A 22,222-nucleotide genomic window follows, 5' to 3' on the forward strand; every position below is an offset into this window, starting at 1 on the left:
TTTCTGGAGGAGCTCCACACGGCTGTCACTCCACAGGGCAGGGACGTGGTCAAACGTACAGACGTTGGGGATGCCAGCCCTGGGACAGTTACCTCAGGCAGCCTCTGTGGACCAGTCCTTGTGACAGTCACAGGGCGATGATAAAAGATCTCCTGAGAGTTTAGTGGAGTGATGCCAGGATCAGAGAAACTGCATCATCTGTGGAAAGGGCTTCGTGGTTGTTCGCTTTATGTGCGCATGAATGGGTCTCTCTGGAGCACGACCCGCGGAGGTTGAATGACGCCCCTGGAGTTGTGAGACGGTGAGGTATTGTTCTCTGCTGTCACTGTTGTTATTAACTGGCTGCTGCCTGTTGGGTTTCTGTGTCCAGTTGGCTAGAACTTGGCAACCAAGCAAGTGGGGAGAGAGGACGACCTTCCCCTTCTGAAGCTTCCACTTTCTCGCTTTAACTTTGTCTTGCTCCTTCAAGGCCTTTTTTTTTTTTTTTAAACTTTCTCCCTCCTTTCCACTCTGAGACTCTAAAAATCTCAAGTTATAGGTGAATTAAACGTGATTTTTCATCACACACACACACACGCATAATGTTGGTGTCTGGCTCTATTTTTCTTCTGAGGAGAATTGATATTTAATATGACCTAAGAACTTTTCATTGGTACAGGCCTCTGAAAAAGAGGCAAACAAACCAAGAACAACAAAAAACTTGGGAAGAGAGCCCAGGACAGGACTTTGATGTATTTGTGAAGACAAATGATACTTTCTTAATCAATCCAAGATCGCTACTAAGAGGTTACTACTCCTTTGGGTCTTCCAACAGTAGATTCATGTCTCCAGTGTTGGTTGAGTAGTAATTGAGAACTATTAGTAATGAGACTGTTTATTCCTTGATTGGTACCTCCAAAGGTTTTACATCTATACTTTCAGCTGTGGCTTTGCATTAGTCACAAGGGTAGAAGTGTTAGGTTACTCAGTAGTTTCAAATATTTTGGATTTTCAGAGCAGACACCACAGTATTAAGAGATTAAAATTCAATATTCTGGTTGTTGTTGGAATTTTAGACCTCTGCTAAGGAAATTACTCAGAAAATAAAATGGTGACAAAATCTGAGTGGTCAAGAGTTCTACATAATTCATCATTGAACATAGCCATAAATTAAAAAGATTTTTTTACAAAATGAGTAAAAAATTTTAAAAGCTGATGTCAGCCATTTGATAGCTCTGTATTATGGTGAAAGACTTTGGTTGATGTACTTTTATTATGTATTGTTAAGGTTTCCATAATACTTTTAAGGCTTTCTCATTTACCCATCCTTAGATGTATTTTTTTATTGAAAGTCTAACATGACACCTACTTAAGAATTAAAATAACACAATCTTTCTCTAATATGACAGCTCTTTTTTTTTTTAAGATTTTATATATTTATTTGACAGAGAGAGATCACAAGTAGGCAGAGAGACAGGCAGAAAGGGAAGGGGAAGCAGGCCAAGCAGAGAGCCCGATGTGGGGCTCGACCTCAGGACCCTGAGATCATGACCCAAGCTGAAGGCAGAGGCTCAACCCACTGAGCCACCCAGGCGCCCCGACGGCTTTCTTTTTTATGAGACTGATTTATTTAAAACATTAAGGCAGAAAGATTTGTTCACATATTTCATATTAAAGCCCTTTTCCATAATCTGTTCAGTTGAAGATGCCCCATAAAATGACAAAAACAAAATTCAACTTGATTTATTGAAAAATTTCTATATTGAGGGGCTATATATAGAGACGTCTGACAATTCTCTTAATGAAAGAGAGCAGACAAAGAGACAAGAGTCTGGGCAATGGAAAAATAGGTTGTTTACTACTTAAACCCATAAAATCATATTATGTCAAGGTTGGGAGGGTCTGATGCCTAGAGACTTGAAACTTTTCATTGGGAATGCTTCTTATCAGAATGTATTGCCCAGTTAATGTTAACATGCTTAGGCTTTTAAAATATGAGCAGAATAATATAGAATTTATATATATACATATTTCTATATTTGTGTTCATCTGTGTCTATAGCCTATTGTGCTATTCTGTGCTACAAGACTTGTATTTTAATAATCCTTATTGAATATCTAACTACTGTGTTCCAACTACTATTCAGTTTGAAAAGAGTTTTCTATCTTGCAGAATGTTTTGAGAGAGAGAGAGAGAGAATAAGAGGTCACCTGGAAGGTGAGGGTTCTTCTGTCACTGAAAAACACACAGTGTAGTAAATAATGGCATCATTAAAAAGTGTCATCTTTGCAAAGTACTGTAATTGCTCTGCATATCCCTTGTACATTTCCCCGTGAACCCGCATAACTGCCTCTTGCTGGAAACGCATCTTCTGCTCCTGCCTGCTTCCAGCCGCTTATCTGTTCATTAATGTCATGTCTGAGCAGGTTTCAGACATGCCAGGTGTGTGGTGTCACCTGCCTGACGTCCGTTCCAAACAGAGACATCTACACGCGTGAGTATTAAAGTAATAGATCTTCCTTATGACAACAAAAAGCTGACTGCAGAAAAGCAAAGCTTTTGGGAAAAGTCCTTTGAGCACATCTTGGCTTGTTCATGGGGGTAGAAAACCTGACTAATTAGCTGCAGCCTTTCCAGTCTGAAAAGGGAAGAAATAATTAAAGTATCTGGAGCAAGCTGCTGCACAGAGGCTGGCTTCAGAGGGGGAACATGTTAAGAGAACGTGTTCTGAGTGAGGGCTCACAAAAAAAAAAAAAAAAAAGTTTTGGGAACTTGTCGTGGAGCAGCAGCAGACTTGTTTCCCTTTTCCATAAGGACTGGTTAAAAACATTTAAAATATTTATGGATCAGATATAGTCCAATAAAGGGATGCCTGGGTGGCTTAGTCAGTTAAGCATCTGCCTTCTGCTCAGGTCATGATCTCAGGGTCGTGGGATCGAGTCCCGCCTCCGTCTCCTTGCTTGTCCAGGAGCCTGCTTCTCCTTCTGCCTGCCGCTCCCCATGCTTGTGCTCTCTCTCACTCTCTCTCCCTGACAAATAAATAAATAAAATCTTAAAAAAAGAAATATTCCAGGAGAGCCTGGGTGGCTCAGTGGGTTAAGCCTCTGCCTTCAGCTCAGGTCATGATCGCAGGGTCCTGGGATCGAGCCCCGCATCACTCTCTCTGCTCAGTGGGGAGCCTTCTTCTCCCTCTCTCTCTGCCTGCCTCTCTGCCTACTTGTGATCTCTCTCTGTGTCAAATAAATAAATAAAATATTAAAAAAAAATAGTCCAATGAAAATTAAAATATTTTAATCAAAATAGTAAATTCCTACAACTTCTAACAACTTTAAAGAAAAGGAAAATAACACAAACTAGGGCTAGAATTTAATTATTAATATGTTCATCTACTGAGCGAATTTGAGAAATACTGCCATAAACACAGCTTTCTGATCTTTTTCTTCTTTCTTTTTCTGATTGCTCAGTTGTTTTGAAGCTCAGGGGATTGGGTGTTTCTCCTCCCTGAGCAGAAGTCCTTTGTCCCAGAGACAGACGCTGCTGTGAGCTGCGCCAGCAGGTTTGTGTGAGTGACCCACAGGGCCTCTCTTCCATCTCGGAGAATTCCCTTAGCTCGTGCTGATGCTCTGCTTCAGCTACTGAGGGAAGTGCATGACTCCCCCAGTTTCCAGAATCCTACATAAGTATTAATGGTAGCATCACTTCCCATGCTTCCTGTAAGCACCTCATTCAAGAGGTTATTTGTAGTGATGGACACAGCAAACCAGAACGCACCTGAGAGTAGTTGTGGACATTTACTGAGCAACCCAGCATTGTATCTGCTGAACACCTCATTTTCCAGAAGGCTCTGTATTCTTAGTAGAAGGCCCTGCAAAATGTGTTTGGAAAGACTGAAAACACAACAACAAAACAAAAGAAAAACAAGTAAGTTGAAGAGTTCAAAGGGTATTAGACCTTTTGCTACTTTGGATCTTTTCCCCTCTGTCCTTGATATTAGTTACTATAAAAGTTTTATGGAAACATTTAGTGTACGTCATGTATGTGCTAATAGTCATCTTCAGTTTTCCCAGGATATTTTGGTAAGAAGCAGTTGTGAAGGACTCTACCTCTATTTCCACCTTTGTGTCCAGAGGACATTTCTTCTTTCCATACGTGGGGAAAGTGAAAAACAAGGAGTCAGGTCTGAGTGATTTAGTGATCATGACAGAAACCACAATTTGGGGCTCTCTCTCTGCCTTTCATAAATAACATCTGGCGCTAAGTCAATTCTGCCCTTCTATGGTGCTTTATGGCCCAGAATTGGGTCTGCTAGATGTACATGTACTAATAGCAAGTCATATTTTGATCTAGAGGTCTATGCTATACTTGTGCATACTGCTTGAGACGTTTAAAAACAAAATTATTATTAACAACAGTTATGTCTTCACAATATGGATGTATTAGAATGTGGAATGGATTCACAAGTCAAGAATTTTAAGTCTTGGGAGGAAAGGAGAAAATCAATGATGACATAGTACTCATAAAATCCTTCACTTTATAAAATCATTTTAAAGTATTACCGTGCAGTAGATATAATGCTCTGGGTTATGTGTGTGTGTGTGTGTGTGTGTGTGTGTAGACAGAGAGAGAGAGAGATCGATCAATCCCACCACCAAATGAGAGTCTGTTAAGATTAAGGGAGAGAGAGAATTACCTGGAACCTGTAATATAAATTTTAACACTTGGGCTATTAACAGATTGTTCCTCCTAGTTCTGTTATTTCTTAGGAACATAGCAAACAGATGACGTAAAAATTGAAAACCCCCTTCTGCCCAGTTGTTACATCCGAAACAGTCGTTTTCATTAACAAATATTGGTTTGAGCATCTGTTATGTACAGGGCACTGCCTTAGGCATTCTGGAGGGTATGAAGTTTGAGATGTTTCCAGGGCTCTCCAGGAACCATCAGTCTGATGTAACTGGACCTCTCATACTGAAGAGCTAACCCCCAAATACACGAGTGACTAGGAGCTGAACACATATTTATTTCTGAATTCTACTCATGTATTACTACACTAACATTTAAGGCACATTGAGACACATATTTTAAAAAAATCAAAATTTAGAAGAATGAGATAACTAAGAATGTGTGTGGCTTCTTCCCTTGCTCTCAGGTCAACTGCCTCACTTTGGAAACCACTGATTAAAAAACAAAACAAAACAACAACAACAAAAACACTGCTGGGTTTCAACTGGGTGAATCCCAAGTTCTCTACCTCCAAACTGAAGTAAATCTAAATAATGTAACACCAGCAGTTCTCTCTGAAATTTTCCTTGATCAAATTGAGCAACTCAAGCAATCCCTTTCAAAAACCAAATGCATGTGTCTGATAGCCATTTGTATGTCTTGACTGGAGAAGTGTCTGTTCATATCTTCTGCCCATTTTTTGATATGTTTGCCTGTTTCGTGTGTGTTGAGTTTGAGGAGTTCATTATAGATCCTGGATATCAACCTTTTGTCTGTACTGTCATTTGCAAATATCTTCTCCCATTCCGTGGGTTGCCTCTTTGTTTTTTTGACTGTTTCCTTTGCTGTGCAGAAGCTTTTGATTTTGATGAAGTCCCAAAAGTTTATTTTCGCTTTTGTTTCCTTTGCCTTTGGAGACTTATCTTGAAAAAAGTTGCTGTGGCTGATATCGAAGAGATTACTGCCTATGGTCTCCTCTAGGATTCTGATGGATTCCTGTCTCACGTTGAGGTCTTTTATCCATTTTGAGTTTATCTTTGTGTACGGTGTAAGAGAATGGTCGAGTTTCATTCTTCTACATATAGCTGCCCAATTTTCCCAGCACCATTTATTGAAGAGACTGTCTTTTTTCCACTGTATATTTTTTCCTGTTTTGTCGAAGATTAATTGACCATAGAGTTGAGGGTCCATATCTGGGCTCTCTACTCTGTTCCACTGGTCTATGTGTCTGTTTTTATGCCAGTACCATGCTGTCTTGGAGAGGATGTGGAGAAAGGGGAACCCTCTTACACTGTTGGTGGGAATGCAAGTTGGTGCAGCCTCTTTGGAGAACAGTGTGGAGATTCCTCAAGAAATTAAAAATAGACCTTCCCTATGACCCTGCAATTGCACTCCTGGGTATTTACCCCAAGGATACAGATGTCGTGAAAAGAAGGGCCATCTGTACCCCAATGTTTATAGCAACAATGGCCACGGTCACCAGACTATGGAAAGAACCAAGATGGCCTTCAACAGACGAATGGATAAGGAAGATGTGGTCCATATACACTATGGAGTATTATGCCTCCATCAGAAAGGATGAATACCCAACTTTTATAGCAACATGGACGGGACTGGAAGAGATTATGCTGAGTGAAATAAGTCAAGCAGAGAGTGTCAAGTATCATATGGTTTCACTTATTTGTGGAGCATAACAAATAGCATGGAGGACAAGGGGTGTTAGAGAGGAGAAGGGAGTTGGGGTAAATTGGAAGGGGAGGTGAATCATGAGAGACTATGGACTCTGAAAAACAATCTGAGGGGTTTGAAGTGGCGGGGGTTGGGAGGTTGGGGTACCAGGTGGTGGGTATTATAGAGGGCACGGATTGCATGGAGCACTGGGTGTGGTGAAAAAAAAATGAATACTGTTTTTCTGAAAATAAATAAATTGAAAAAAAAAAAAACAAAAAACCCAAAAAAAGCCAAATGCACATACATTCTGTAGTTGACAGAAACCGTGTGGTCCGTGGGAGCTCATCCTGGGTCTTCTTTAAAGCCCAAACCCCAGTATTAGACTCTCCTGCCAACCTATGAATCTAAATGTCAGGGGTGGGGCTCAGACATTTACATTTCGGGAATGTTTTAGTAAGTGATCCTGGTGCAGTCAGCAAGACAGCATCGTTACCCAAGTGGAAACCACATCCTGCTTTTCTTCCGAGAGGCAGGATCCAGGCAGGAAGAAGCAGCCAATGGATGAAGTGGAAGAACATTGGAATACATCTTTGCAGGTTATTAGATATTGATCTGACTTACTTGTTTGGTAGTAGCTGCTTAGCTTCTGCTTTATGGATATTCCATAAACCCAACAACTGTTATACATGGAGGTCATTTCTTATTTTGTTTTCTTTTTCTCCATTACAAATACTGCTTTAACAAACATTCTTTGGGATTTTGTTAAATATCCCTATTTAGCAAGGGATTTTAAATAATAAGGAATTTTAAAATATCCGTAATTATTGGTGAGTTTGTTTCTCTAGACTCGATCCCTAAAAAAAAAAATTAAAAGTTGGATCAAAAAAATTGAACATTCTGCATTTTAATGGATACTGTCGAATTATTCCCATTTTGGTTGTAGTATTCCTAACTGCCGTGCACTCTCTGACCAGCAGTGGATGTTAACACACTTAATTCCTTGCCAATCTGATAGTAAAAAAAAAAAAAAAAAACCACGACATTTTCTTGTTGGTCTGATTTCCTCTTCATGACAACTAGTGAGGTTGACTTTGTCTTCATTTATTCATTTCTTTTGTTAATTGCCCATTTACATCTTTTATTGATCATCCCATTGGTTTGTCTTTTTCTAAATCAATGTGTGGGAACTCTGTATGTTAGGAACACTGCCCTTCTAATGGCAAGAATTTACAAATATTATGCATATATCTCCTGCTCTATTGCTTATCTTTTATTCTTTTTTTTAATTTAAGATTTTTTATTTGTTTATTTGACAGAGATCACAAGTAGGCAGAGAGGCAGGCAGAGAGAGGGGGTGAAGCAGGCTCCTGCTGAGCGGAAAGGCCGATGTGGGGCTCGATCCCAGGACGCTGGGCAGAGGCCAGGGCAGAGGCTTTAACCCACTGAGCCACCCAGGCACCCTATTATTCTTTTCTAATACAAAATTGAACTAACTGAATTATATGTTGTATATATATATTATTGAGTTATATTGATGTAAATATTGTGTTAGTTTCAGGTGTACCACATAATGATTCAATATTTGAATATGTTGTGAAATGCTCACCACCATAAGTCTAGTTAACATCTACCACCATGCAGTTACAATTTTTTTTCTTGAGATGAGAATTTCAGGATCTCCTCTCTTAGTCTTATCATTTTGGGGGTGCTGTTTCACTACCAAAATTTCACTGCATCTAAAGATACTAACAAATGATACTTTCAACACTTTAGATTTAAATTTAAGTTGCCTTAGCCTTTTTACCCAAGGCTAATGACAAAACAGAGAAGCAAATACACTCCAGGCAAGAGCTAAGAGACCAGGATGGAGTCTGACCTGTATTATTGCAACATTTTCAGAAAGCACATTTTCCTTTCTTGAGGAAAAGATGGCACAGAGTATAGCGTCATCCTTTAGTGCTTGAAATAATGAAGCCATATAAAATAATGCATGCTTATTGCATCGTTAATGCAACGTGCTGCTCCGTAGATGCCCAAACCAAAGGACAAAGTAATATCTAATTGATGTTGCCAGAGTTGAATATGTTTATAATATTTTAATAGTTTGTCAATGAGAGTAGAATAAAAAGCTCATAGGAAGACAATAATGTTTAATGTCTCTATGAAAAAAAATGATGTAGAACACTCATAATCACAATAAATACAAAATCACTTTAAGATGCTGTTTTACTTGTGAACATGCTAATGCTTAAATGCAGAATCGAAGGAATAAAAATCAGGTATCTCTATAGGTGAAAATGTAAATTTCTACAACCTTCCTGGTAAGCATTGAAACACTTACATTCTTTAACACAGAAATGTAAAATTCAGGAGTTTATCCTGAAGAAATAACTAGGCATGAGCACAAGAATATTATCTTCCAAATATTCCCTGCATTCTTATTTTATCTTATATAAAATTAAAATAATTTAAATCTACAACAGTAGAAGATTGACTAACTATATTATAGTGATCCTTATGAAAGAATACTGTGTCTGCTAAATGCCATAATTCCTTCATCGTTCAGGTTTTCAATAGTTGTGAGCACTCACTGTGTACAAAGCAATAGGCTGGCAGCTGGGGTTAGAAAAGCAAACACATGTTACCCCTGACCATCCCAACATTTACATTTTAGAATTTTAGAAGAATACTCAAATGTTGTTGAAAAAGAGCGGTTATAAAATACTATGTGTAATATGATCAAAGTATTACAAAAGAGAACACTTGTTAAAGTACAGAAAAAGGTTGGACAGAGTACACTAATTGTTCATGTGATTCCTTTGGGTCTTGAGAATTTGTGTTTCTATATTTTCCAAATGTTTTATAATGAATATATTTTCTACAGTAATTAACACTACTCTGATAGTATGAATTAACTATAAATTTGACAGGACAATTTAACCTTCAGTGACATGGGTTAGGTTTTTATATATGGTGTATCAGGGCTGTTCTTTTTCATTTGGTCTTTAAAACTCTTGTATTGCTTTGATAGCAATCATTTAGTAAAAGAAGTTCTTCAAAGCTTTCCCTAAAGTTCAGTTATCTGCTAGGTGGTTTTGAATTCTGGAATGACTCCAACCTGGAGGTCTGTCTGAGTCTGCTCGGGCTGCCACAACAAAATAACCAAATAGTACTATAGACTGAATGGCTTAAACAAGAGATATTTTTGCTCACAGTTCTGGAGGCTGGAAGTCCACAATCGGGGTGCCAGCATCATTGAGTTCTGGCAAGGGCCCTCTTCCTGGCTTGTAGCCCTACTCACCCTGTGACTAAAAAAGAGAGAAGGAGAGAGATGGGGGGGGGGGGGGAGCAAGAACTTTCATCTCAAGGGCCCCATTCACATGACTTCATCTAAAATTATTTTTTCCCCAAATCCCCATCTCCAAATACCATCACATTGGGGGTTAAGGCTTTGAAGTATGAATTTGGGGGGCACACAATTCCATCCATAACAAGGTCTAAATCCTGTAATGGGGCACAGACAGCAGAAGATCAGAGGAGCTAAAGGAAAGGCTCATGGATGCATGCTTTTATGGGTAGATGAGAAAGAGTACAGTTCTTGAGTCTTAAAAGAGGGAAATTGAGAGATTTGGAGACCTGTAAAACCATAAAGTACAAACTTCTGGGACAGGACATCTACTAAAGCTAGAAAGAGGTGGTCCTAAATGGGAAATTGAGGAGCTGTCCCATCCCGTTGGTAATAAATGTATGGACACATTTCCCCCCAAAATGGAATGTCCGTAAAATGATAATATGTAGGCAAGCTGTGTAGGGTGATTTCTGTAGGGGCTCTTTGGGAAAGGGAAGGACTTAGAGGGGATCATTCTTGACTTTTCATGGTTGAAGCTGTGGAGGAAAAATAATGGTGCTGCCGCCCCAAAACTGTCCTTTGAGGACATTGTCAGAATCCTGAAGGAAAATATAAAAAATGAAATGTCATAAGTCAAACACGAATCCAGCCCCCATCATTATTTTGACCCGGAAGAAGTAAATAAACCATATATGAGGTCACTCCTTTTGAGAACACTCTGTTTTCAAGATGGGCAACAAACAGGTTGAAGAAGAATGGATTCAGCTGAGAAGGTGTCCAGAGAGCCAGCTAAAAGGTGTCTGATCCCAAAGGAACCCGGGAACCAGATGGCCCACCCAAGAAAGAGGGGTGTCAGTCAAGACCTGGGTTTGGCTTTTGGGTGCCCCCACTGCCTACCCACAGTGGCCTCTGCCTTTGACAATACAGAGGGGGGTGCAGGTGCATTGGAGCTGAGCTGCTGATGACTGAATGTGCTCAGACTGACTCGCAGCCCCTATTTGTCCCTGAATGAGAGCTAGGAAGAGAGCGCATTCTCCAGCTTAATAAAGAGAAGCCTGAGGGGAAAATGATTGGGGTCAGCTGGGAGGGCAGTGAGGGGAGAGGTTATAGGCAATATATACTTATCTGAATGGATTCGGTTTCAGTTTTATCAGTAAGTGAGACATTAGAGTCTTATCATTGAAAGCTTTTTGCCTTTTCCTAATTCCTTGGTTCATATTCATCTAGTACATCACCAAGTAAATTAGGACAGTTATGAGAAAATTTAATATAAAATGTCTGTGTCCCGAATTTGCAGATTCTGGTAAATGTTTTTGCTTTTAGACATGACCTGAAGTACAGCTCTCCGAAGAAGTTAATTATGACCATTAGAATGAAACTAGACTGGGTGGCCAGTGAAATAGAGTATCCTATTTGGTGATATCATGGAGATTTTTTTTAAGGCACTTAATGGTGATTCCAGAAATTTTATACACACGTATGTGTTCATTCAGTTGCCACCCTTGAACTAAAAAGGATGAAGACGGTTCATAGTTTTGATCATGGCGCATGGTCCATAGCAGACTTTTAAGTGGAAAAAAAGGAAGTATCTAAGGAGTGGGAATAGAAGCTCCCCATTTTTGTAAAGTACACGTGTTAATGTATCTGTATAAATTAATAGTGTGAAATAATCCATAATTATTGAGCTGTTAACAATAATTAACTTTGTTTTATTAATTTTTGTTGTGTCTAACTTTTTATAATTTCATGTGTTTTTTTGGTTTTTTTTTTTTTTTTTCCTTACTGGAAAAATAAGCAAAAGTAAAGAATAAAATGTAAAGGTTTCAATTAGCAGGAAATATCCCTTTGTTCTGGGGATCTGCACAGTGATAAGCATTTCCCTCTTTGTTGTTGTAGTTGTTGTTTTAATGACTTCCGGTCGATGCCATGTCCTTTATTCCCTCTGGCATTCTCTCCCTCTGTGCCCCAAATTTTCTCCAGGTAATAATGAGATTATGAGACATTCAGGAGGTGAGGATATTATCTTAAACCCAGGCCCATGTCAAGACCACCTCGTTTGTTTACCCAATGAACAAGGGATGGGACTTATGTATTTCTGGTAGAGCTGACCTGGTTCCTTTGGAGGACCCGGTTGCTCTGGGCATTGCCTTTGTCCTTGTTGCTCACTTGCCTGCGGTCATTTATCCCCTCCTATCTGGATTTCCTAGTGACTGTGACTTGGGTGGAGTTGGGGACCTTTGGGGTCATGAGCTGCATGTTAGGTGTGACACCTTCCACTCACCCTCTGTCTTCTCACTTAGAATCATAGTAGCCTCAGGAGCATGGGGGTCTCCTGGGGAAAAACCGGGGCCCTTTTCTGGACGACCCACAGCCAGCTTCCAGGAAGGAAAACCCCTCATTGACTTGGAATTAGAAGTAGTCAAGGAAGCACTAGCTCAACTTCCAACTCTCCTCTTTGCCTGGGTTTCTTTGGAGATATAACCCAATACATCAAGAGCCTTCATTTTCTCCTGCTTTTTCATTTGTTGGTTAAGGATGAAGGCCTAAGAAACGTGCCTTGCTTTAGGGTGTTAGGAAAAGACAGGGTCCTAATAACTGAAGATTTTGTCTGCGATGTTTTCAGAACAAAATTCATTTCAGTTCATTGTTTTTGAAAATATTTTCATAGTATTTTTAAGAAAAATGCTTTGGGGAGTATGGGTATGAGAAGTCATAACTGTATCATAAGAGCTGTTGACCAAATGTTAATTATGGGACTTTCGATGTGTCAAGTTATAGGTTGGAGCAGTTTTGTTTTTCAGAGGATATAACTATGAGGAAACTGATGGAGGGGCCTAGGCCTCTGACAAGATCCTGGAAACCCTCTTTCCGATCGATTCTGCTTTCCGTGGGTGTATTTGAAAGTGCTTTTGCCTGACAAGTGCAATTTCTTTTAATGGGCAGTTGTATCTGAATGCGTAGGCATTTTGCTGGCTTTTTAGAAGAGATAAGTAAACTTCATTAAGAAGTCTCATTTTCGTGTCGTATAGAATTACATGTTGAAAGCATATCAGAATTGTGATCTGGGATACTGGCATGTGCAATATATCTTCTTTTATACATTGATTAAGGAAAGATTCTGCCCATCTGTTTGGAAGCGTAGATGACAAAGCAGTACAGTATCTATTTCTATCTGTTATCAGGATTCCATTCTGTACTGGGCTTGTGCAGCATTGGGTTTAGGCATTAGTGATGAATCTTCCGTCTCCTGACATTGCTTAATGCTTGGTGTGCTTGTGTCAATAACAGGGAATGGGTACTTACTTTCCAGATCCGTTCACTCCTGGTAAAAGTTTACAAGGTCACATTTAGAAAATGTATACACTAGGCAGTAAATATTTGTTGAACAAGATGGATGTAATCTCACCTCAGGGCCCTTGCCCTGGCTATTCCACTGGCCTGAGATATCCTTAGGTCCTACTTCTTCACTTCAGAACTTTTTCAAACATCACCTTCTCAAATAATCCTCATTCCCAGTGAACCCTACCCCTCAACTTACTAACTAATTATTTGGCTCTTCATATCTCCTTGAACTCAAATGCAAGAGCCATGAGGGCTGGGATTTTTGTCTATTTAGTTTACTGTTGTATAGCACAAATAGATTCTTATTAGTTGAGTGACAATAATTAATGAATTGATAAAACTGTCACTTTTATTTGGACATAATTTGTCTGCTTGTGAATAATTCAGACCACACTTTGAACTGTGTAAAGGGACATAGATATGAAGATTGGACATCTTCGAGTCTATGAATATGTGGAGATGTGAAGTAGGAAAGGGTCCACAGACCTGCTAGGAGAGGCACAGATCCAGGGAGTGTCACTGTGGTCAAGAGTCCCTTCTCAGTTCCAGGAACCTGGTTCACTGTTGCCCCTATAGATGGGACCACTGCCACAGAGTAGACCAGACATTATAGGGATCCCTGTTACCATATTTGGGCACACCTGAAATCTGTCCCTAGACTTTATTGCCAAGACTTGACCTCTGTTCTCATTAGGTTCACACAGCCAAGGTCATCTGTGGTGGGAAGCTTGAAAGTGGAGCCTGCATTCTCTGGTTGTTGACCCCCAATCTGAGAAGCCAAATCCTACCCATTCCTTGAGCTCACCTACTGTTTGAGTTTACATAACTAATTTCATGTTCTATTCCTTGAAGCAGGAAAAAGTCTTTTGGTACATGGTTGTGATAATATCTAACTTTTGCTTCACTTTAATTATATCTTAGTGGTTTTTGGTAGGGTACAGGCACTTAGGAACATCTGAGATTTTTTGAGGCTGAGGCTATCACCTTTTTTTTTTTTAAGATTTTATTTATTTATTTGACAGAGATCACAAGTAGACAGAGAGGCAGGTGGGGTGGGGGGGAAGCAGGCTCCCCGCTGAGCAGAGAGCCCGATGTGGGGCTCAATCCCAAAACCCTGGGATCACGGAATATTACTGAGCCGAAGGCAGAGGCTTTAACCCACTGAGCCACCCGGGTATCCCAAGGCTGTCACCTTTTTTAAAGATTTTATTTAGAGAGTGATAGCACGAGCAGGGGGAGGGCAGAGGGAATGAGGAGAATCCCAAGCAGACTCAATACTGAGCAAAGTCCCCAATGTGGAGCTGATCCCAGGACCCTGAGATCATGAACTGAGCCAAAATCAAGAGTCAGAAGCCCAAACGACTGAGCCACCCAGGTGCCCCTGAGCCTCTCATTCTTAAGGCTCAGTGGCAGGCATCAAAGTTACCTCTGGTTGTGATATCTCTTGTCTGGTCCAGTATTTTCAGCCAACTTGAAATTTCTGGCCATCTTTTGGGACTGTGTCAGAATCCCTGGAAGGTCTCTTTAAAATGAAAGTGTGGAATTGCTTACAGAGAAGCCAATCAGTCCCTGAGAGTGTGGGCACCAGCATGGCACATTTTGGTGAAGGTGGGTGGTGGGGTAAAGATAGAGTTGGAGCCTGGGTCCTGGGTCATGGAGTATAGATAGCAGATGGGAGCAAATGGCACTCAAAGAGGCCACGAGTATGAGGGAGGTTGATGTGTGGGAAGAAGGGAGATCAGAGGAGAAGCAGGAGAGTCTTAGGAGAGAGGCATGTAGCACCATGAGAAGAGAACCCTCAAGATTTTGTACTGGGACATTCTATAGTCTGACCAGTAAGATGCTAAATACTATTTTCTCTTTAAATGAACAAGAATGAATTAAACACAGTTTTGGAAAATGCCTGAGTTGTGAGAATTGGTCTACCATGCTTTGAGTTCACAATCTTAGTTAGCTTCTCCTTTTTTTTTTTTTTTAAGTAATAATTGGCTTAGACTTGGAAGTGAATTGACACACAAGTCTTCTTCTTATTTTCCCCATGTCTTTCATGAAAGTTGAGTATCGAATGAACAGCTGTGCCCAGGAAGTTTCAAACTTAGATAAGAAAACAGATAAGTCAGCCTTGGGGTAATCTTGATGTTATAAATGTCTGAAGCCTCACTATATTTAGAATGCATATTTAATGTTCTCTTTTCTTCCTCAACCCCATGCTCACTCATTTTGTAGATGCTGACATCATTATGGCATTGTGGAGTGGTTGGTAGAGGGCAAGGGAGAGGGCTCCCTGTACTGGATCATGGGGTCTAGGGATAATCCTGACCCATCACAGACTCCACTGACCTGTAAAAATATATTGTTAATCTTACTGTCTGCCTTACAAGTTTTGAGAGGAGAAATGAGGTAATGTCTACTTAGACCTTCAAATTTCTCGGAAGAACAGCTTTCTACGGTAATAAGATTTCCTAATGCATTTGTTTGTGTTGTAATAGAGTATAATTCCATTTACTTAAATTTCTTTAGGTGCCTCTAGAATATCTGACAGTCTTGCACAGGGGAGGCAGTCTGGCTTTCAGATGAGAACTGGGCCTAGGCTAGAACCCCCAAGGCTATAAGTGAGCCAGCTATATACATTTATGAAGTTAAGTGGAGGAAGCTGGGAGAGGAAGGAAGTGGGCTTAAAGCTGGTGGTGATGAAGGGGAGGGAGTTGTAATTACATTCAGAGAGTTTATATCATACGTTCTAGTCATTTTTTTTTTTTTACTAAAGATCAGTATCTCAATATATTTGAAAAAACACATGTTTATTTTAATTTAGCAATAGCACATATTAGATGACTCATCTGCAATATCGATCCTGCTCTGACTCTCTGTGTTGATAGACTCTTTAATTTCCTTCAAGATTTACTTTATTGTGTTTCTTGGGCCATAGCCTGGTTGTTTAAAAACTTGTTTCCGACTCTGACATCAGTAGTCCCATACTAACAATAACAACTTCATAGATCTATTTGTAAAATACCTAGGAGATTGCTAAATAATGCTTTGTCTTTTTTTCTGTAGAAAAAGAATAAGTTGCTTTTTGGAATAGTCATGAACAGTGTAATTTTTTTTATAGCCTCTTTGAGTGATACTGCAATTGAGTAGGCTTTCTAGTCAGTCCTAAAAAGAGAAGTTGAAACGAAGGGTGAAAAGTAGAGAAAGGACACCTATGTGCCATCTCTGACATACTATAAAGAAGTTAATTTAGGTTACAGTTATCACTATCAGACAGCATTGCTGTGGAACTTTCTAAAAGCAAGCGCTTCTTTGGCATTTCCAACACGGTATTTCACAAAGAGTTCAGCCTTCTAGAAAGGAATTTTAAGTAACTATTGAAGTTAACCTGGAAAGAAAACAGTATGTCTTGGTGAGTGCTGTGAAGTGTGTAAACCTGGTGATTCACAGACCTGTACCCCGGGGCTAATAATACATTATATGTTAATTAAAAAAAAGAAAAAGAAAACAGTATGTCTTCTCTTCCATAGAGGTGACTGTTTACACTTTTAATCACAACTGATTGTATTTTTAGAGCAATAATACTAATCATATCCCTTTCCTGGGGGGAGGAAAAAATGTTACTGCTTTCATTTGCTAAACTACAGAATACAATGCAGAGAGAACATAACCTGTTACCAAAATGTGGCATGAAAAATAAATCATTTCCAAATGCGTGTTGCATGACAAGGACAATTGAAAAAAGTCACTCCATCTCTCAAATTAAGAACAACTTAGGTGCACTTTAGTGGCTCAGTTGGTTGGTCTGACTCTTGATTTTAGCTCATGTCATGAATTTCAGGGTCATGGGCTCGAACCCTGCGTTGGGCTCCCTGCTCAACACAGAGTTCGCTTGAGAGTCTCTCTCTCCCTCACCCTCTGCTCCTCCCCACACTTGTACATGCTCTCTTTCTCTCTCACTCTCAAAATAAAATCTTAAAAAGAATATCTTATATAAGGACATGGCATAGAATACAGTAGTTCTGCCCTATCCATGGTTCCGTTTCCCATAGTTTTCATTACCCACAGTCAACTGTGGTCTGAAAGGAGTTGATCCTCCCCTGACACATTGTCAGAAGGTCGTTGGTAACCTAACACTATGTCAGAGCGCCTGTGTCATTCACCTCTCTTCATCTTATCACCTAGGAGTTTCATTATCTCAGGTCATCACAAGAAGGTTGAGTACAGTATAATAAGATATTTTGAGAGAGAGAGACCACATTCATGTAACTTTTATTACAGTATATTGCTCTAATTGTTCTATTTTACTATTAGTTATTGTTAATCTCTTACCCTGCCTCGCTTAGAAGCTTTACATAGGTCATCACAAGAAGGTTGAATACAGTATAATAAGATATTTTGAGAGAGAGAGACCACATTCATGTAACTTTTATTATAGTATATTGTTCTAATTGTTTTATTTTACTATTAGTTATTGTTAATCTCTTACCCTGCCTCGCTTAGAAGCTTTACATAGCTTACACATACATAGGTGTGTATGTATAAGAAAAGACAGAGTATAGGATTCAGTATTATCAGCAGTTTTGAGCATCCCCTGGGGGGTCTTGGAATGTGTCTCCTGCAGATAAAGAGGGACCATGATACTGTGGATTTTCCCTTTGGACCAAAATAATCTTTTACTAAAAAATTATGACTCAGAGACACAATTCATTATCAGGTTAGACTGTAATAATCTTAACAAGACCACATTTTTGTTGGAAAAGATCCATCTAGAGGACATGACTAATGGCTGGCTCATGAGCTAGACTCAGGTAATTGGAGGCTTTTCATCCTCGTCCTTGGAATATGCACTTTGTCCACCATTCCCACAGTGGGAGCTGTTCCAGGGATGCAGCCTTGACAGAGTAATGTGATTTGAGACCACACGTGACTGAGCCCAGTGAAGTCCCCTGTATAAATTTTTAAGATTCTGGCAGGTGGGTGTGAAGATCTACCTATCTTGCAAGCCTTGTAAGTAGGCTTGTTTATTAAACTACCACCTACCCATTTGGAGGGTTCTGCCTCTTTCTTTGGTCTCGCCCTGTCCTCTGCATGTGGAGGTCACTTGCAGATGTCACCTAGGGAACCTCCCAAGGTTGTGAACCCACCATTTTCTGTTCCTGACAATGCACTAGAATTTGGGCCTTTCTGAATGTTGAACATGTTCTGCAAGTTTGTGTCCTCATCTAAAACTTCATGATGAATTGATAAATTCCTGCAATTGTGTGTGATTATCGCTGAGCAATACGTTTGGAAAAATATTGAAAAATGTCTTTTTTATATTGATCTGTTGCACATTAAATTCTGACGTTTTGTTTAATTTGTTTCAGAATCGGAGCAAACGCTTGGAGAAGGTCCATGTGGTTATTGGACATAAATCATGTGACTTGGATTCTCTCATTTCTGCCTTCACATATGCTTACTTTCTAGACAAGGTGAGCGGAAATAAGATTATGCTTCTTGTATTTGAATTATGATGGGACTCATAAGAACAGACATTTTCTGGAAAAGCGAGGAACCTGTTCCCTTAAATTTTCATGTTCTGGTTTAGTGTTGCAGAGAATAATGTGTTATAATCTATTAAACAACACTTATGTGTTGGTCATCTACTATACGTCAGGCATTGTCTAGTTATTTTTTATTTACTTTCTTCATGAAACATTATTTCAGTAAGATCAATGGTTTCAAATAAAAATTTTTTAAAAATGTATGATAGTTGTTTACTTTTATGAGAATTCAGGGAACTAACAAGAGTAAGGGTCAGAATTTCTTGTTTTCCTATATCATCCTTATTGTTTAGCCTTACTGTTGGGAATAGAAAAATAGGTGCGTGAACATTACATGAGAGACAGAGCATGTTGGCTGGAATTTTCAGTGACAGAGGTATCACATGTCACATCTATATTCTGTTCTTGCCTTTTAGCCCTGACTTGTGCAGCAAGGTCATTCTCAGTTTGCTATAATCTCCCTTGAGTGAGAGTCTTTGTACTCTGTGAAGTCTATAATGTCCCTACAGAGGTGGAAAGACCTTTTAACAAATTGTTTAAAATTTCAATTTCATCAAATTCATCAGCCCATGATAATGAATCACCTCAAACTCTAAAAACACACATTATGAGTGTCTTGGTGCTATTTCCAATTTCACAGAATTTTTAATTTTCCACAGTCTGATTTGTTTTATTCCAATTTTGTTTGGATCCTTGGCTCTGAGAGTGTGCATAGCTGATCTAGAGTGATTTAAATTCATATGAAACCCAGTCTTCCAGAATGAGCTGTGGGTGGCAAGAATGGCTTAGGGCAGCAGCTGACAAAAATGCCAGGTAAAATATTCTGATCTCTACATACAGACTTCATTGTCCAATTTGTCTTAAAATTTGTTGAAATTTATGAGGGAGACTAATTGGCATAAGGAGATAAAGGTGCCTATGTCAAGACATGCATTTAAATGCTTAATCCTGGGGCGCTTGGGTGGCTCAGTGGGTTAAGCCTCTGCCTTCAGCTTGGGTCATGATCTCAGGGTCCTGGGATCAAGCTCCACATTATGTTCTCTGCTCAGCGGGGAGCCTGCTTCCTCCTCTCTCTGCCTGCCTCTCTGCCTACTTGTGATCTGTCTCTGTCAAATAAATAAATAAAATCTTAAAAAAAAAATGCTTAATCCTATTAGCTGGACTCTTGGACTCCTAGGGGAAAAAAAATGTTGCCTGTCCCAAGAACATAGAGTTAACTGAACCAGACTGGTTTTTAGACGGATGGTGGCATGGACTCTTAAGGAAATTATAAATAACACCTCCACCACCTACTGCAATGTCTTGAATATAACATGAGCCCAGAGGAATGGGAAAGTAGTTGTGATAGATAAAATGGATAAAGAGATGTGTGATCTCTTCTCTTCTTCTAAGGCTCTCCACTCAGTATGGGGACAAATATGGAATTATTGAAGTGTCACTTATTGGCATTTGCCCTATTTCCAGGCATTCCTCTTAGTTCACTGGGTCCTGCCCCCGACCAGAGGTCTGCATCTCCATTTGAATTTTTCTCCAAGAACGTGGTGACTTCCTCTGAGAGTATTAACACATAGAATCAATGTAGAACTGTGCAACTTCCCATGTATAGCTCCATTTAAAAGCTTTTCACTCTGGTAGGGAAGCCCCATTCTACAGATGGGTTAAACTGAGTTTCCGAAAGGAAAATGGCTTTCTCCAAGTCACACAGCAGAGGCTGAGGCTAGAACCTAGTTCTGATCCTAACCTCAAAATAGGTGCTGCCCCACCATGGCCTCAGGCCACATGCACTTGACTCAAGTTTCAATATCAGGAGTTTGATACAACTCAATTAATTAAAGAAAGTAACTTATCATACTTCAATTCCTAATGATTATTGCACAGCTGTGATTCAGGATTAGCCTGACAGGTAAGAGAAAAGTCACTTTGCTGGAATGGCCTTGTGCTTTGTATGCTATAGAAGTGGGTGATTTCTTTATTTCACTCAACAAATATGTATTAAATGCTTACTATGTGCCAGACTGTTTTATGCACGAGGAAATAGAACTGAACCAAGAAGACAAAAATCCCTGCCTCCTTTTTATTTTTTTAAGACTTTATTTATTTATTTATTTGAGAGAGAGAGGGAGAGAAGGAGAGAGAGAGAGCGAGCATGAGCAGGGGTGAGGGGCAGAGAGAGAGGGAGAACAAGACTCCCTGCTGAGCAGGGAGCCCCAAGCAGGGTGACATCCCAGGACTCCAGATCCTGACCTGAGCTGAAGACAGACACATAACCGACTGAACTCCCAGGTGCCCCAAATCCCTGCTTTCTTAATGCTAGGAGGGAGATGGACGAAAAATGTATTAAAATTATAGAATAAGCACTATGCTTTGATAGAGCTAGTGATAATGTGAGAACAATGTCCATTTACTTCATGAAAAAATTCAGTGTTACCAAACCCCCCCCTTCTCTCAGAGACATCTGGGGTTTATCACTGTGCACTCATAGTAATTTTTAAAAGCATCTTTATTTTTTAAAAAAATTCCTATAGAAAAGTAAGTGTGTCATTGTGAACCTAAAATTCTCCGACTCCCACCCCTCACCTATTTCCCCTTCTTACCATAATTTTTTAATAAGAGATTTGTTATTAATATGATTTAAAAAATAAGAAATGGGTTGAGATCACAATCTGGTAGTTTGTGGGCCAAATCTCGCTCATAAAAGAGTTTTTGTTAACCTACCCAGTATTTCCAGTTTAGAAAAATAAATGGTAACACACATCATGATCACAGCCCCAAATCTAGATTTCCAGCTTTTCTTGAGTAATTGAAAAGTTCACCTATCCCGGACTTGCAATTTTTGTGTGTGAACTGCCAGCTAGAGCTGAATGGGAGGCATCCCATGAAGATGGGACATATCTGCCCTTGTGTGTCACCACAGTCTTCATCTGCCCTGCTGAGATCATTCCAGTTTTCTGCCCATTTCATAAAAACTTACGAATCTGTTTCCCCTGAAAAGGAGAAGTGTGTGTGTGTGTGTGTGTGTGTGTGTGTGTGTGTGTGTGTGTTTTAATTGTGAAGGGGTTGAAATAGGACATGAAAAGAATAACAAGAGGTTAAAAAATATTAGGGACCATTTACCTGTAGCTAATGCTCTGCTAACTGGGTGCTGGAGAAGCTGATTCTGCAAGTCATATGGGTGAGTGAAGCCCAAAGACGTTTGTTCCCTTTACGGTCGCCCTCAGGCTTGAAGCAAATGGAGTTGTGCTCTTTCCTCCTGCTGCTGGTGGTGAATCAGTCAACTCTCTTCTCCGCAGGTCAGTCCACCTGGGGTTCTCTGTTTGCCGGTGCTGAACATACCAAGAACCGAATTCAATTACTTCACTGAGACAAGGTTTATTTTAGAAGAGCTGAATATCTCTGAATCATTCCACATATTCCGAGACGAAATTAACCTGCATCAGCTCAATGATGAAGGGAAGTTATCTCTAACACTTGTTGGCAGCAACGTGCTGGCCAGGTAAGGGTATGGAGGGAGGTTTGATCCTTGAACCAAGGCCTTGATGGAGAAAGGATTTTTGTGACCTGAGGGAGATTGCATTAAAGGCAGAGGGCATTAGAGGGAAAAGAATATTTTTTCTTCTCTTAT

At 39.8% G+C, this 22,222-nt stretch overlaps 1 protein-coding gene across 5 annotated transcripts in view; it reads left to right on the plus strand.

The window, feature by feature from the left end:
* PRUNE2 (prune homolog 2 with BCH domain) overlaps positions 1 to 22,222 on the plus strand; it is a 255,458-nt gene that overhangs the window by 34,327 nt on the left and 198,909 nt on the right. For all 5 annotated transcript variants that reach the window (XM_032307297.1, XM_032307299.1, XM_032307300.1 and 2 more), the window contains exons 2-3: positions 18,424 to 18,528; positions 21,891 to 22,093. In XM_032307297.1, coding sequence (XP_032163188.1) covers positions 18,424 to 18,528; positions 21,891 to 22,093 — 308 coding nt within the window. The remainder of the gene's footprint in view (positions 1 to 18,423; positions 18,529 to 21,890; positions 22,094 to 22,222) is intronic.

Source organism: Mustela erminea, chromosome 12 (assembly GCF_009829155.1).
Source record: "Mustela erminea isolate mMusErm1 chromosome 12, mMusErm1.Pri, whole genome shotgun sequence".
Taxonomy (NCBI): Eukaryota; Metazoa; Chordata; class Mammalia; order Carnivora; family Mustelidae; genus Mustela; species Mustela erminea.